Genomic DNA, 17345 nt, shown 5'->3' with positions numbered 1-17345 from the left:
CGCGGGGTTGGGGGCGGGGGGGAGGGGGGACCCTCCGAGACAAGTTCCGGCCCTTCTCTGAGACTCGGTCTGCCCACGTCAGACCAGCGGCTCACCTCTGAAGTCCAGCCCACGCCTAACACAGTCACGGGACCCTGTGGATGAGGCAATACTGAGGATCAGACATTTCTCGGGAACTTGTTTTTTATAGAAAAATAAAAGTGCACATTGTATTATTAAGATCATCGGTTTAGGGACCAGGCCGTCTGAGCTCTAAGCCAGGTCTCCACTTTTTAGATCACCTTCGGTAAACTATTTAACGCCTCTCTGCCTTAGTTTTCTGTAAAACATGAAACAAAACAAACAGATTATACTACTCCATGGGATTGTATAAAGCTTTAATGAGAGATCATCTGTGTGTCGACAGCTGCCAGACACTGGTAGCTAGCTGTTCACTAGATTGGCTGCCACCCCCAAAGCCACCACCTGGAATTTCAGAGGGGTCAATATGGAGGTGCCCTCTCCCCAGGGAAAGTACCAACTTTGTGTATTTTTCCGTAGAGCACATATGGACAGACACACACACGTGTGTTCACACAAAAGGGAGCCTGTTCTGTTCTGCTGGACACCCAACTTTTTCATTCAGCAAAGTTCTTTGGTATTCATCCATGCTGGAACACCCCACTTCACCTCCCCTTCTTTCGTAAGGGGTGCCTAGGCCTCCATGTATTGTAGGAAGGCTCTCTGTTGCCTTTGCCCCTCCCAGGAGTGGACACGGAGGGGGTTGCCACTCTAGCTCACAGGCCTTGCTGGGATGGTCATAGCCACAGTGCTGTGAACACACCAGACACGCCACAGCCTGCACTTCCACAGCAGAGTCAGGATGGGGGTACATTTTAGTTCAGCAGGTACTGCTGAATTGCTGGGGTCTCTGAGACCGCAGGACTTAGTGGGGGGCATGCCCCGCAGGAGGCACGGGCAGAGTGGTTGGGGGCAGCGGCCAGTGAGTGACAGGAACTAAGCTGCAGATGCTGCCCAGGTGCCTTTGTTGACCAGGCAAGTGAAGCTTGGCTGAGTGCCTGCTGAGTGCCAGGCATTGTACAGGGCATCACTGAGCAAGACACGGCAGATCCCTATTTAATTTGCCTGTTTTCCCAAAACGTAATTTGGGAGGGGGAGGAGGGGGGAAGCAAGAAACCCTTGAGGTGTGGGAGCTTTACTAACTGCTGAGAGGATATTGAAAGGGACCCATGGATACCTGTGGCCCCCTCACCATCTGTCCAATCCCTGCCTTTCTTCCATGAAGCCTGATACGCTCCTGTTCTTTCTGCCAGGCTAACTTCACTCTGCATTCTCTCCGCTTGGCCCACCAGCATGGGCTTACATGTTGGCACATCAGTCTGCTGTGCTAGGCAGGCACAGAAGATGTGGGCCTTTGGAATTGGCTAACCAGGCTCCGCCACTTACTGGCACAGGAACTTGCACAGGTCGGTTTACTTCTCTGAGCTTCAATGTCTTCATATGTAAGAGGAGGAAAAGAATAACTGCTGCACTGAGAGACCGTGGGAATGAAATGACATGATGATGTGCTCAGCAGACAGTGCTCAGTGAAAGTGAGCTGCTCTTCTGGGCGGCCACACATTGTGCCTTTTGCCCCTCTGAACTATAAACATGGCGATGCGAGACCTGCCACTGTAGCATGAGGGAGTGTGGGCTCCATGTGGATGCAGAAAGGCAAATAGAATCCAGGAAAAGCTAATACCTAGTAAAGTCTGCTGGAGAGCAGTCTTAAGTAAAGCTACTTCCATGGATTCACAAGGCTGTATGTGGCAGGCCCAAGCCCCTACCCGCCCCCAATCTACCCTGTACTAATCTTTACCCATTGTCCCTCAACACCTAAAAGCCCTAAGCTCCCAAAACACAGAACACCTCTCAGTTCTTCCCCCACTCCATGCTCTCTTTCACTTCCAGTTCTCAATGGCTGCCATCCCTCACCATCTAAAAGAGAACCCCAAACTCCATCCCTACCTCATCACCTTACATTCTTAGGTCTCAGCTGGAAGGACACTTCCGGAAGGGTCCTCTCCTGTCCTGGGCCCATGCCAGTCCCCTGTTCTCATTGTTACCCTTGCTTAACCTCTGGCCACACCAAGCACATAGTATGATCATTGTTCAAGGTCCCATTTCCCAAAAAGAGGATGAACCTGTGGGCATAGGCCTGTTTCTGCCCGTGCGCTCAGTTGTCACCCAGCACCCTGCCCTCAGTATTTGTTACATGCATTTGAATTAGTGAATAAATAGCTACAAATGAAGTCATCAGGGGCTCAACTACAGATAAATTCACGTAGTCATGCGTCCCATATATGAGGGTGGTCCCAGAGGATTATAACGGAGGCTAGGTGTATATATAATGAGCTGCATCATCTAGGTGTGTGTAAGTGCACACTATGATGCTTGCACAACAAAATCACCAAATGACACATTTCTCAGAACGTATCTCCGTCACTAAGCAACACATGACTGTAATCACAAGCCCCAGCCAAAGCCACCCTTACTCAGCAATTGCACCATCTGTCCTGTTGTGTATATAAGGGTTACGGACCCGTGTTGGAGGGCCACCTCCCAATTATCTGGCAACCTGGGTGAAATAAGAAGAAATGAAATTCTCCCAAGCTTGGCTGAGACTTCAAGCGTGGCTACTGATGGGGCAGGGGAGAGCCTCAGAACCTCTGGATGAGATCAAAAATGAGATCTTCTGTTTTGGAACTGGTCTGCCAGTGATGGATTCACCGACTTTCTCTTGCAAACATGTTGCTTGAAGTGTTGCCATGGCCAAACCAACTGAACTAAATCCTACAGTGACTCAGGCTGGGAAGTCAGACAGAACTACCTTGAAAAGTTTTCCTAAAGCATCCACCACAGACTGCTCCATGACTAACAGCTGCATTAAATTGATTTCAAATCACATCACGCAATGAGTACCCCACTACAAGAGACACCCATGAGAACCTGGGACTAAGCACACAGCTGTCCTTGTTACGAATGTGCAGGGAGTAAGACGAGTCACGTGCTCTTTGTCAGGACACTGGGTCAAAACCAGAAGAAATACTCTGGATTCCTGTCAGGGAGGCCCCAAACCCCCTGAAATGTCAAGGATCTATTTCCACACTATGTGCAGAAAGACAAGAGCCACAGACAGGTACAAAGGGAATGAAATGGGGCAAGGTCCAAAGACCAAGCACTAACATCTGGGAGAGGAGGGAAGGGCAATTAAAAAGTAATTGGGCTTTTAACTAGAGAACTAGACTCTCCAGTCTTTTTATCTTTAAACACCCCATAAGACAATAGCAGACAACCCCATGATGCTTTCAGAACAACTAGCCTAGCTTCTCTCCTACTCTTATCTTTAACTGCTGCCATCTGTTCTAGAATGCTGCAACTTATTGTCTAATGGAAAAGGGGGAGAGGGGCATTGTCTGTTCCCTGACCCTCCAAACTCACCAATCCCCATCAATCATCCACCCAAACACTGTGAGCCATGGCCTGAAATTCACACCTGACCCAGGTGCTAGTCAGTGTCACTTCAAATATTTTAAAAGCCAGAGAAAATAGATGTTGACATGATCTGGCAGCTTCCTGTCCCCACCCACTGGCCAAATCGTTCAATAAGGAATATGCCTCTCCTGCTTGCTTGTAGGGGAAGGGGTGGGGGTGGGGTGCAAGACTTGAACTGCCTGCCTGTGCAGAAGCTTTTTCCATCATTTCAGAGCCACTGAACTGATGTGAGATCAGCTGACAGGAGAACACTCTTGAGATCTGCCAGATTGTGCCTGAAGGAGAGAAAACATTTTAAAAGGGTGAAAAATATGGGGCGTGCAAGACTCATCAGAACAGGTCCTTCCCACCAAGCAGCTTTCCTCAGCTTCTGGAACCATCACTCAGCGCCCTGCCCACCAAGGTCCAGGGGAAGAGCATGGTGGATTTATTCTTGCAGCCCTCACGCGGATCTGATGGTCTGAATTCCAGCTCTGTCACTTCCATGCTGAGGCCTTGAACATTCTATAGGCCGCCTGGGCCTCAGCCTTCCCGTCTGTGGAAGTGGGATCACAGTGCAGGGCTCTCGGAGCTTCACGTAAAATGCCTGCACACGATAGGCCTTCCTCACTAGAAGCATGCAGAGATTCATTGTACAGCCTCTGACAAGTTGCTTCATCTTTCAGAACTTCAAGGGGTTTTTTTCCCACCCAGAACATGGAAGTGGTAGATCTTCAGGAAAGTTGTGTAAGATTGGACTTATTTATGCTTGTTTCAAAAACCTGAGGTCTAAGTAATGGCATGAAATGAAATGGTCAGTCTGTGTCTGTAAGGGGCAACATCGTGGGCACCTTGCTCTCCAGACGACAGGTTCACAGCACATGACACTGCCGGAGGAGCGATCCGTCTAGCCATTAGGGAGATGAAAGGTTCCGCTAAGTCTGACTGCCAGTCCCAATCTTGACTCTAACATGGCACATCTTGTTCTTTAACCTCTCTGACTCATATTCCATAACATAAAGATGCTATGATGATTAGTTAATATAAATGCAAAAAGTTCTTAGAACACCAGCTGGCATGGAGAAAGCTACTGTTAGCAATTGTAGCCGATAGTTCTTACTCTCTGATTTCTCAGCCTCCTAAGCAGTTAGGTTGGATCATGTGACCCATGCTCATCAGTAGGCTGAGAACAAGTTTTGTGTCACTCCAGGAGTGAAGCGTGTAAGGGCTGGTGCATGTTTCCTAACTTTTTCTTCCCCTGCTTCTGCAATTGTGGACATCCATGGGCTATGATGGCAGAGCCACAAAGCAGAAGTAGTCTGAATCACCGAGTCACCCAACTTGTAGCAAACATTGTAAGAGATAAATCATTGTCCAGTCACTGAGATTTCAGCACATATCCTATCCTGACCAGCGATTACTGAAGACTTGGAAACCTGTAATCAAGGATGATCAGACTGAGAAAAGAACCACCAAATTTTAGAAAATCAGGAAACATTTGCTGAGGACCTAGAATGTTCCAGAAATTATGGGTGGTACTTTTGACAACTGTTGTTGCTGCAGGACAGTGGTTCTCAACTACGGGTGGTGTGGGGCTCCAGGGCACACCTGACAATATCTAGAGACATTTTTTGGTTGTCACACTGAAGGGGTACTTCCGACACCTAGTGGGTGGAGGGCAGGGACCCTGCTACCATCCCTGTAGGCTATGTACAAAAAGGAACCCTCCCATCGCAGTCCAGGTTCTCTTGCTCCTGACAGTCACTGCTACCTCTTTATGTCCTCTAGATATATTCTGTATAGAAGTATAGGCAATTGTGTCTTATTTTCCTGCTCAATGGTAACAAATCACAGTTCTGCCTGTGTATCTTGGGATTCACTCCCTATCAGAACCAACATGCCTGCCTTAGTGGTCCAAGAAACCGAGAGATGCTAATTCCTTCTCACACCGCAATGGAAGCCCCTCCTCAAGGGAGATTGGGGAATATCTTAGTCTTGGTCCCATTCCCAGAGATTGATTCAGCAGGCCTGGGAGCGGCCCAAGCACCCTTTTCCCCTGGGTACCACCACGGGTGACAGCTCCAGAACTAGTCCCATCCCATGCCCTGGATCTCACTCCACCCAGAACACCTTCTGCCAGCCTCCCTCTCATTATTCCCTTCCCCACCAGCATTTAAACATGTTCTCACCTCTCAGGCCACCTCCTCCATCAACCACTCCTGCACCTTTCCCCCTTCTTCCTTCACAGCCAAGTGTTTCTCCATCCAACTCACTTTACGTTCAATTCACTTGTTAAATTATTGGGGTGCCTCTCTTCCTGGTCACCCAGCTCTTTGCTTTTCAGATCTTTCACTGCCCAACTAACCCTAAATCACACTTTTGAAATAACTCCCTCTGTTGATTCTGTGACTAGCAACACTTGGCAGGTTGGCTGAGAGTCAAGCAGTTATGAAAGTCCAACTCTATTCATCCACCATGCAAATACTGGTGGCAACCAGGTCAAAGATACTGGCTCTAAGCCAGTGAATCCAGGTGTTGCCTCTCTGTGATCCTTGAGTTTGGGAAATGTGTAGTTGCAGCAGGCCAAGGCTTGGAGTTGCCACACTTACTGATACCAAGAATAAACCCTAACAAACCACATTAAGATGGAGAGGCTTATTAGATATCCAAATCAAATTATAAGTGATTTGAGAACTCTATAGAGTTCAAGAAAGGCAAGTTGAAGATATAAATTTGAGTCTTTAATATAGATGGTATTTAAAGCCAGAAAACGTAGACGGTCTCTCAGCAAATTAGTGTGAAGTCCAAGAACAAATCCTTGGGGACGAGGGGAGGACCACATCAAGCAGTACTAATGATAAGGTAGAAAAGGTTTGGACCTCCCAATCTGGTTGGTATTGCTGACCTTGACAAGCAGTTTCAGCGGAGGGCTCGTGCTGATTAGAGTGTTTTGATAGTAAAACAAAGGAAAAGCTCACACAGAAAACTCTTTTGAGGAATTCTAAAAAAGGAACAGTAACTAGAGAAAGAGGTGACCTGAGATCAACCAACCCTAAGTCATATAAAATATGGTATTTTTAAAAGGCCATTTAATGCTCTTGTGCTGTTTCAGAATAAGCAAGGAAATTGCACAATGTTCTCTTTCAATGGTACCTACCTACCAAAGGTTATTTTGCAGCCAAAGTTTTTTGGCTAAGAGAGGGTTACAGGGCATTCAGCTCACAAGTGCTAGGGTATTACATGAATCATTTACCGAACCAGGAAAGACACATGCTTAATACCCTGCCTGCCCAAGGCTGCCTCAGTTCAGTGTGTCGGAGAGAAAAGGCAAACTGCTGACTTACTAGTTGCTTGCTGTTTTTCAAAACAGTTGTTGGGTGAAATCACATGTGATTCTGTCCTTCCTGTTAAGATGCAGACCACAAATGTTTTCTAAGTAGGTTCGGGAATGTGTGTGTAATACACGTGCTGATTTAATTTCCCCAGGGAAACCGTGCACGACATCTGAGTCAACGTACATCTTGCATTACCAAAAAGGATGAACCAGAGGGGGAAAAAAATGCATGACAAAGAGTCTTTACTTTTAAATGATTATCAGTACACCAAGTAATAACATGTTAACAGCTCTTAAATTCTATCATCTAGTAATTTTGATTAAGAGACACTAAAAGCAGCTCCAACAATTACACTAGCATTCATTGCTCTAACCTTAGCCAAAAAGGCCTATTTTAAGGCTGGATGCTGCTTTACACAGGTAACAAACAACTACTTACTACTTTTTCATAGATAAAGCCCCTGACCTTCAAGAAAGCTTTAGGGAAAAAAAAAGTTAATCCCTTTCTTTCTTAAAAAAAAAAAAAAAAAAGTGTTTCTTACTATATCTAAGAAAAAAAATATTAGTATTGTCACACATATGTAAGTGTTGCTTGAGCTAAAAGGCACAGAAGAAAAAGACAAGGTATACCCATTAAATTTCTAAGAAATATGAAGTAAAAAGAGGAAGAAATCTTTAGATAAGCTCTAAGTTTGTACAAAGAAACTAGATCTGCTGATCTCAAAAAGTAAAAGGACCTACTACTATATAACACATAGAAATAATTTAATGCCTTTCCACAAGAGTGTAACTCAAGCTTTGCAAAACCATCTTATTCCATGGCGGTATCTAAAGTGCCAACCCATGGAACAGGTGCTCTTTCTTCTTCTATCCATTCACACGGTAGTTTTCATGGATTTCTGGATGGATGTCACAGACAAGGGTCAACAGGTTATCCAGGACTTCATCCCTGTTCTGCCGGAAGTAGGTCTGGAGGATGGTCATCTTCTCCTGGGTCTCCTTCTCCACTTCAGTGCTGCAACTGCCGTGGGATCCCAGAGCCTGAAGTCGGGGAGTAATGACACACAGGGAATGTCAGGATGACACTCTGGTTAGCCAGGAACATTTGGTAAGCAAATTTGGTACTTTTGGTAAAACCCAATCTCATCGATGAATAAATAGGCAGCAGTAGGCAATGGAGCCCCGTGACTGAAGAGCCTGTGGGAAGTTGGCATTCCCCAAGTTAACAGGGGCAAAAATTGATGGAGTCCCTTGGTGGCCAACCTTACACCATCAAAAAGTAAATCGCACACCATTTCCACAGCTAAGAAATGATCCCAGAGAGTGACACACTCACATCTCTCTAGAGTCGAATGCACAGCTTTAACCAACAACTGGAAGAAACCTGAAAGCCCAAGGACTGGAGACTTGTTAAACACTGACGGTGCAGCTACGCTAAAGAACACTCGTCAGCCATTTAGAGGGATAAGGTAAATGTGTATAGTAAGACGGAATGAACTGTAAAATATGCATTTTAAAGGGCAAAGTACAAGGTACAGAGTGGTATTAGTGGTATTAGTGTGGTCTGTATATGAGTTTCCTTGTGTGTGTGTTTTTTTTAAAATAAGTTCTCAAAAAATGAGTTTATTATTTTTGTGTTTAACAAAGGCATAAGACGGATGCAATTTAGGAGGAATATATAGTTTCACCACTACTGATTAATGTTTTAGCTATTAAGTTCAGCAGTAAATTCATCTGTATTATGAATACATAACATCTGTTCTTTCCAATATAAACACTCTAGAATACACAAGATACCATTCACGCCGACTGTCTCAGGGAGAACTACATGTCCGAGTAGGAAAGACCAACGTCTCATCGCTGCCCCATTTAATTGCTTAAATGTTTTCTGTCTTACCCCTTAGTCTCCATTCACAATTTAACACACACTGATCGCTAAAGTTTCTCTTACCTTCTACTGCCTTCACAATATGGCTAGATTTTTTTTTCCTTTTTAATCCTCACCTGAGGACATTTTCTCATTGATTTTAGAGAGAAGGGACTGAGCCCACAACCTAGGCTTGTGCCCTGACCAGGAATTGAAACAGCCACCTTTCGATTTATGGGTTGACACTCCAACCAACCAAGACCAGCTGGGTGTGGCCGGCTTTTTATTAACTGCTGTACCTACATTATTAGAACATGATCTATCAGGTTCTTGAAGACTAACTTTTTTGTGTCTGTTTATACTGCCTAATGTGTTCTGACCTCACTACCTATGTTAACAAGTAAACCCCTTCCTACATGTATTACACAGTTTACAAAGCATTCCCTCGCATGTCACCTATCCCCCATAACCTATAGGGAGGCTATTGCTCCCTTTTCCACAGACGAGGAAACCAAGGCTCAAAGAGGCCAGGGTGAACATGTTAAGATTCAAACCTAGGACTCTTTACCCATACTATCACTTTCATTTTATAGGAATACCCTGAGGCATTTCATAATGGTTAGCTCAGTTGCTAAACTGCATTTTTTAAAAGTCTATAAGCCCTACTCAAAAAGGGGGGGGACCCCACCAACTCTATTCTGTGAGCATGGAACTATATGCTATGCCTCCCTACTCAAAACTGAAGAAGGTACAGTGACACACTGCTAGAAAAACTGAGAGCTCGTGCTTATAGCACAGCATCGATACTGCCCTGATGAGCAACTGCAGCAGAGACGTAAAAACAGGATGAGATGGCTGCCCCAACCAGAGTGTTTCTACACCATTCTGTGGGCAGTCTGCAACTCACAGCACCACCCTGCCCCAGTTTAAGAATCAGAGAAACATTCTAAGTTTTAATAACACTGCCATCGCCCAATGCGAAGACGAGTGAAACATTTGCACCTGCTGCTACGAGGGAGTCGTGCCCCTGGAACTAGCAGAGGCCGCAATGTAGAAGCTGAGAATGAAGCCCACAAAGCCAAAGGCAGAGGTGAAAACAGCACCCTCGGATTACTGTAAGCTTCTGGATCAAAATCAAGTTAGCCTTTTATCTGGGGTTTTAATTAATTCCATTTTGTTTGAACCAGTTTGAATTGCTTTTCAGTTACTTAGACCCAAGAGTCCCGATAAGAGGTTCTTTTCTCTGTGAAGCCCTTCTCCATCCTTGCCCCTTTCCAGAATTTTCCTTGCTTCCTTTGTACTCCCAGCAATGTGTTTTCATGCTATAATTGTACGTATCTCATACATGGTCATCTAGCCTCTGCTACTGGTATATGTCTTTATCTACTCTGAAGTAACGCCCCGTGTGATTTGTGTATCTCTGCTACCACACTTTTCACAGCTGCAGGTTTACACTGACTTGCATTTCGTGACTGAGTCTCCTTGACCACGAGCCTGTAAACTAAGCCCCACACGGGCAAGGACCATGGCTATTTCTGTTTACAGCTCACCCTTTAGCATCTGGCCCATGTTAACTGTTCAACAGACATTTGTTAAATGACTGAATAAGTGAAGACTAGGACTCAATGTTAGTTAAAAATTGATCACCCAAAGAGAGTTGGCCTGAGTATCCAAAAAAACAAAAAAAACCAAAAACCAAACAAAAAAAACCACCATAAAATAACCAAAATTTAAAAATTCAACCAGCATGAGAATTAACAAGCTACACGGGGTACTTCGAGGGCCTGGAGGGAAGAGAAGAGGGAAGCCTCAAGAAACTAAAGCAGTAATGAAAATGGGGCCCACCGCGGCTTCCTTGGCCTTGAACTCCTTCTCCCTCTGCAGGCGGTACTGCTCAATTTCAGCCTGTGCCTCTTCTTTGGCCTGCTTCAGCCTCCGGTGCTTTCCTGTTTTCAAAAGAAAGCCACATCAGGAAGTGGTTAAAAGACAAAAAGAGGAAGCAGAGACTAAGATGGTAAATTCTAATGTAAGTTAAAAGTTTTAAGATACATTCCCAAGAGACATGCACAGGAGAGAGGGAATTCAAAGCGGAGTAATATTATAGGTTCCTGCCTCCTACAAGCTTTATTTAACTAGAAAGTGACTAGTTAAAAAGGACTGCCTTCCATAACTACAGACTGTAAAAATGATGGAAATTTTGGAATGTGCCAGAATATTCTTGCAATCTCAACTACTAAGAACCAATATCAAACGGGTAACATTAGCCATCTAAGGAACTCTTCCTCTTCCCAAGAAGTAAACACCTAATTATGTTGATTACAACTGGAGATCGGCTTAGCAGCTTAGCAAGGAGACTAATATGCTCCCAAGGGACATCAACCCAAACTCTAACTCATGAGAGGTGATGTAATATTGGAAACTAAAAGCCACGCCTGTGCACAAGGATCTAAGCAATGAAAGAGGTGTTGGGAAGGAGTCCTGAATGGACAGCAGCAGACAGCAAGGCTACACAAGCATCTAAGACTCAAGGAGACACGGGTGGGCTGATTTCTAGAGAAGACTATTTCGATACACAGGTGGAAAAATTCTCTAGGTTCTATCGAAACCTGTATAAAAACCACCCACGGCCAACCAACAGAGATAATTCTCTATTCATCAAAGTTTTCAGATACCCAAAACAGAAGGAAGAAAGAAGGTCCTAGGTGATCAATTAGAGCATTTCTTTAATTCACAGCAAAAAACACCCTGCATCTGAAACTAAGCTTTATTGTATAACATTGTGTATCAACTGTCCAAATCCCACTCAGCCCATGTGGATGAATGAAATTAAATTTAACCTTCCACCTCCTGATTAAGAATCTAACGACCTCAGGACATCAACAGTCCATGAAGCAAGTCTGTACCAAGCAACAGATCAGACTCTAGGCACCTGACGCTACTTGTGCCAAGTGTGCGTTCAGTTCAGTCCTACTTAGGGCCTACCGCTGTCCCTGCTCAGACCAGCCTGCACCCCAGGGCTCCCCGTGCTATCCTTCCTCATCAGAAATACTCAAAGCCTTATTTCAAAGCCAAAGATCTTTTCCAAGCCAACAATCTACAAATAACATTTATGGCCTCAACATTATGCAGTAGCTCCACCCAATTTCACAATACCTCTCTCCTGACCGCTCCCAACTCCCAGGGCTCCCTGAATTAATCCCTTAAGCGATAATACATTCTCGCCTCTCAACAAACATCTTCAATGTTCAAGTTTGATAGGCTTCTCTGAAAAATATTTGAACAAGAAATTATACTTCTTTCCAATCTTGTTTTTCAAGGGCCTTACATATGGGAACCAGTGTTAGGTTTCACTCCAATGAAATAAACTGTAACATTTTTTTTAAATTATGGCTCAAAGCAATGATTTCATGAAAAATTTGGGCTGAAGCATTTTACCACATCATGTATTGCCCCTTCCCAATTCCTAACTGGGCAAGTCAATTATAATTACAGATCAAGAAAGGCAATACTTGTTTTCAAATTGTAGTTCTTCTCAATTATTATTAACTTGTTCTCCCAAGTTATTATAGTACTTCTATTCCTAGTTATTGCAAATTCTGAGATGTATATTAGCCATAAACTCCTTTAAAATAAATTAATAAATTAATTCAGTCAAGATGCAGCTATTGAGATAAACAAGTGCCTGCACCAGGTTTGACGGGAGAAAGAAAGGGGTAAAACATGACCCGTTGCTCCAAGGCACTCAGAATTACTCCTCCACTTCCCCCAAATACTCTCACATGCTTTCCAACAGATAAAACTTGTTACTGATGAGCCACCACAGGACTAAGTGTCAGAAGTCATTCTGGAAATACTGTATCAAAGGCATGATCAGAAATATTCTGTGAACAACACAGAACTTTCCAGCCCACCACAGCAAGACTAAAAGGCTTGTTCCCACCCACAGGTCCCTCAAAGAAAGCTTTTCCTATGAAATATACAGTATCATACAAACCCCTAATTGAAAGTACAAGAGCCATGTACTTGGGTGTAAGAGTGTAAGGCTTAGTTAGACTGAGAGAAACACCGAGAAATTACTCAGACAAGTATTTCTTAGTATTTTATCCTTGCACAAGAAAGGGGGCCTCCAAAACCTAGCTACGCTGCTTCCCAGGATATGGTCAAATAATTTCTCTCTGTGCCTTACGTTTCCCATCTGAAAAATGGGTATAGAAATATCTCACCAGATGGGAAACTGAACACATAAATTAGACACAGTCCCTGATCTCCAGAAGTTTACTTGAGTGACACAGGTTATTGCACTGTGATGACAGAAATGAGCACCTGGGAAGGACTCCTCGCCTAGTCTGAGGGGAGGTCAAATCCAGGAAGAATTTTTAGAAGATCTTCTGCCTCAGTTTTGAGATTTGAAGGAAGATTAGGGGTTAGAGAACAAACAGAGGAAAGGGGGAAAAACCTCTTGGAATCAGAGCAAACAGCTATGCACAGGCTTACAGGGAAATCAACGAAGAGTGGTTCCACAACCTGGAGGAGAGGACCACCCCGTGCCATCAGGGAAGAGAGCAAGACACGGATCCAAACGTGCCTCCATGGCCCTACTAAGGAATGCGGGCTTTATTCCGCAGGCACTAAACGTTTGTTGGCTGTAAAGACGGTGGGAAAGTCATCTTTACATTTTAGATGGATGACTACCCGCAGTGAGAATGGACTTGAAGAGAGGAAACTTCTTCCACTCACCAATCTAGATTAGATCTACCTGTTAAATTCTTTAGCAACCTCGTATTTCTCAATTCCAGCTCTCACCTCATCTGCAATTAGCCTATGCCATATCTGCTTCCTTCACTGGGATTCTAGCTACCAGGACGATGGAGACCACAGACACATCAGGCAACGCGCTTGGCACCTATTAGCCACATTAAAAAAAAAAAAAAACATTTAGAGTCTCAACGAATTAACCTGCAACAGGAGCCTCAGAGAACTTGATGACCTGGGTTAAGATGCTGGCGGTATAAGATGCTAAGACATGAGCAGATATATAAGCCTCGCTGGCTGACTAAAAGTGGCGAACGACGTGGCAAAGAGGACTCTGTTTCTAGATTGAGCAACCACGCAGATGGAGGCTCCCTTCACGGAGAGGGAGGACCCAAAAGAGCAAGTGGGAGAGGGAAAGACCATGAATTCTATTTGGATAACCCATTTTACTCGCCTCCCAGACACCAGGGAGACGCCCACCCACTGCTGTCCATGCCCAACCTATTATCCCACACCGCAACTTCCAGTCGGCCTAGAAGCCTTCCAGAGCCTCAGATCCAGAGAGCTTCGAGACCCGCAGCTGACGCGATTGCAACCACCCCACCACCCCGCAGTGTTGCGGGCCTCACCCATCTACCACCTCCCGCGGCCGGGCCGTGCTCCCAGGCCCCGCGCCGCGCCCCAATACTCACGCTTGCGGGCCTCCGACACCTTCTCCGCGGCCCGCTTCTCGGCCTGCAGCAGCTGCTGGATACCCTGCGACTGACTCGCCATGGCGGCGGCGGCGGCTCGAAAGCCTAGGTGAGCGGCCTAAACCTGCTCGATGGCCCCACAGGTCAAACAGCCCAACTGCCCAAGATCTGCGCCTGCGCCCTACGCCGGTCTCCACGTGACCCCCGCAGCGCCAAATCAGCTGACTGCCCTTCGTGTCGCGTGACTCGGCGGAAAGGGGCGGGGCGGAGGAGGGAATTGGGTTGCGTCTCGACTGCGCCTGCGCAGAATTTATGCTCTCTTCTGGTCTCCCTGGTTAAGCTATGCTTTCTTTCCCTCACTGTTTCCTGTCATTGTCCCCGCCGTGCCACGTCATTGTTGCCATAATTCCTTATCTTACAGTATGCTCACATTAAGGTCCAGAGAGGAGGGGGGCAAACCAAGTCACTTGACCCTTCTCTGCACACTCCTTTGTTTCCCCCCCCTTTCTGGAATTTCCACTGGGACTCAACTGTATTAGGGGACGGATAGGGAATATTCTTGCCAGGCTTTGGGAGGAGTTGGACTGGTAATGGAGAGGGAGATGGGCTCAAGTCAGCCACTAATCTGTGTGATTTGGAGGAGGGCGTTTTCCTTTTCTGAACCCGAGTTCAGAACTATATCCGTAAATATAATATTTCGTGAATACCCGCTATGATCTTAGGACACTGGTATGTGCCGAGGATACAGCATGGAGCAAGACAAAGTGGGCACACAGTTTATGGTAAAAAAAAATTAAAATGACAAATTGTGCTGAGTAATAAAGAAAAAATGCAGGGTGCTTTAAGAAGGACTAAGGAGAGAGGGATGTGGTCCTGTCTTCGAAGGCCTTCCCGAGGAAGTGGAATTTAAAGTGGAATCGGAAGAATGAGAAGTTAGCCAGGAAAGAATAGAGTGTGGTGGCAGTAGGGGTGCGAGGGGGAAACCTAAGGTAATCAGGGAGATAGGGACCAGCATGTGTGGATTGGAGGGTGGCAACCTGGCACAACGCCATCCCCTACCAGGAGGAGAAACAAAGGAAGCCAATGGTTGATTTACAACATGACAGGCACTGTCCTAAACACTTAACTTACTCCGGACAGCGGCTTTGAAGTAGTCTTATTAATCTTAGCAGTGACCAAACTGAAGCTCAGAGAGGTTAAGTAACTTGCCCAAAATTAGATCCTTATTAACGGTCAGAATATCAGCATCTAGCTAGGGTTAGAGAGTGAAACATCTGTCCCATCTTACTCTCCTGCTAGAATCCTATGGACTGTGGAAAGGACCAGATGAACCCTTAGAGTCCTCCAACTGCTGAGAACATAAGATATGCCAGAACTTTTCTTCATGAAAATATCTCTGCCCTTGAGGAGGAGCTGGATTCACGGCTCAGGATGTTTCCATTTGGTTGAGGTTGAGGATGGGGCTGGAAAGGAGGCTAAAATTACAACTCCTATAGTTCCTTAACTATAGAGGTCCATTTGTCCGTGTGCATTAAAGCCCAAAGAGACAGGAGCCTGCAGCAAAGAAAATGAGGGCTTATTTTTAGGAAGTGCCCCTTGCTTGGAGTCACAGGTGAGCTAATGCTCAAAGACCTGGCCTCTTGATGGCTTCCATGGGATGGGTTATATAGGGGAAGAAACATTATCATGGTAACTAAGGGGTGTGGTCTCTACTGATTGGTCACTGCTAGGGTAGGAAGTAGTTGATCATTACATCTGGTCCTGATGTCAGCCATGGCGCCACTTAATTGTCACTTTTCTGGTGAAACACAGCTTAGGCCTAGATATTATCTCCAGTTTTACCGAAGCACTGTCCCTGTGGTTAATGGACTCTGGCTTTGTTCTTAAGATTATTTGATACTGATCAGAACCTCATGGTCCTGAGGGCTTCATGGTTCAGGGAGTGGACATGCAAGGGAGAAAGAGGGAGATGAGTCAGGGTGCTGGATGAGGCCAGTTTGAATCAAAAAAGGAAAAAAGAAAGGAGAAAAGGTCATATTAAAGCAACAATGTTTCTACTCAGTTACACTATCTCTTCTTGATATGAGAATCAACACTTGACTGGTCTCCAGGATTTTTAAGTCCAGTCAATGATTTCTTGGGACAATTTATCATCTTTGGTACTCTAAGAAAACATAATTTACAAAATCAGTCAATGGGGAGTAATATACACTTCTATGGGTGGAATGAGGATTAAAAGAGATAGGGTATATGATTTCACTTATATGTGAAATTTAAAGAACAGGATAAACAAACAAATAAAATTGGGACAGACTCATAGACACAGAGAGCAGACTAGTGGTTGCCAGAGGGCAGGGGATTTGGGGGGATTGGGTGAAAGAGGTGAAAGGATTAAAAGAAGTGCAGATTGGCAGTTATAAAATAGTCACAGGGGTGTAAATTACAGCATAGAGAACATAGTCAATAATATTGTCATAAGTGTGATCACTATGCCATACCCCTGGAGCTAATATAAAATAATATTGAAAGTAAACTGTAATAAAAAAAAGAAATAGCACTAATGCTGTAGTACACAGAAGAAAAATAGAGAGATAATGGTACCCAAGAAGAGGAAACACCTCAAATGCCCATCAGCTGATATGTGGATGAGTAAAGTGCAGCATATCCATGCAATGGAATGTTTTTGGTTGTAAAAAGGAATAAGCTACTAATACATGCTGCAATATGGAGGAACCTCGGTAACATTATGCTAAGTGAAGAAAGCCAGACACAAAAGACCATGTATTGTACAGTTCCATTTATATGAAATGCCTAGAATAGGCAAATCTTTAGAGATGCAAAGTAGATTATTGGCTAACCAGGGGCTGCAGGGAGAGGGAGTGGGGAGTGACTGCTCGCTGGTATGGGGTTTCTTCTGGGGATCTGGGAAAATGTTCCGGAATTCATGGTGATGGTTGCACAACCTTAAGACTCTATCTACCTAAAGTACCAAAGTGTATGCTTTAAACAGGTGAATGGTGCAGTATGTGAATCATGTCACCATAAAGCTGTTATGAAAAGAGAGAGAGAGAGAAAGAGAGAATGGATATGAATCCTTTGCACAGTTTCTAGTCTGTGGTAAGTGCCAGGAAATGGAAGCTGTTGTTTTTATCTGGCTAGGGGGTAATTGTTTGATTTACAAATCTGG

The 17345-nt window shown here is 44.9% G+C and overlaps 1 protein-coding gene across 1 annotated transcript; it reads right to left on the bottom strand.

The window, feature by feature from the left end:
- Positions 1-7073: 7073 nt before the first annotated feature.
- On the bottom strand, positions 7074-14352 carry ATP6V1G1 (ATPase H+ transporting V1 subunit G1). The gene is made up of 3 exons (XM_045840974.1): positions 14159-14352; positions 10560-10660; positions 7074-7888 (listed from the first exon to the last, which is right to left on the bottom strand). Exons 1-3 carry the CDS (start codon positions 14238-14240, stop codon positions 7715-7717), a joined length of 357 nt encoding a protein of 118 aa, XP_045696930.1. The 5' UTR covers positions 14241-14352; the 3' UTR covers positions 7074-7714.
- Positions 14353-17345: the final 2993 nt, after the last annotated feature.

Source organism: Phyllostomus hastatus, unplaced genomic scaffold, assembly GCF_019186645.2.
Source record: "Phyllostomus hastatus isolate PE091 unplaced genomic scaffold, TTU_PhHast_1.1 phas_contig_34, whole genome shotgun sequence".
Lineage (NCBI taxonomy): Eukaryota > Metazoa > Chordata > Mammalia > Chiroptera > Phyllostomidae > Phyllostomus > Phyllostomus hastatus.
The sequence above is the reverse complement of the archived record's forward strand: the minus strand, read 5'-3'. Positions and strand labels throughout refer to the sequence as shown.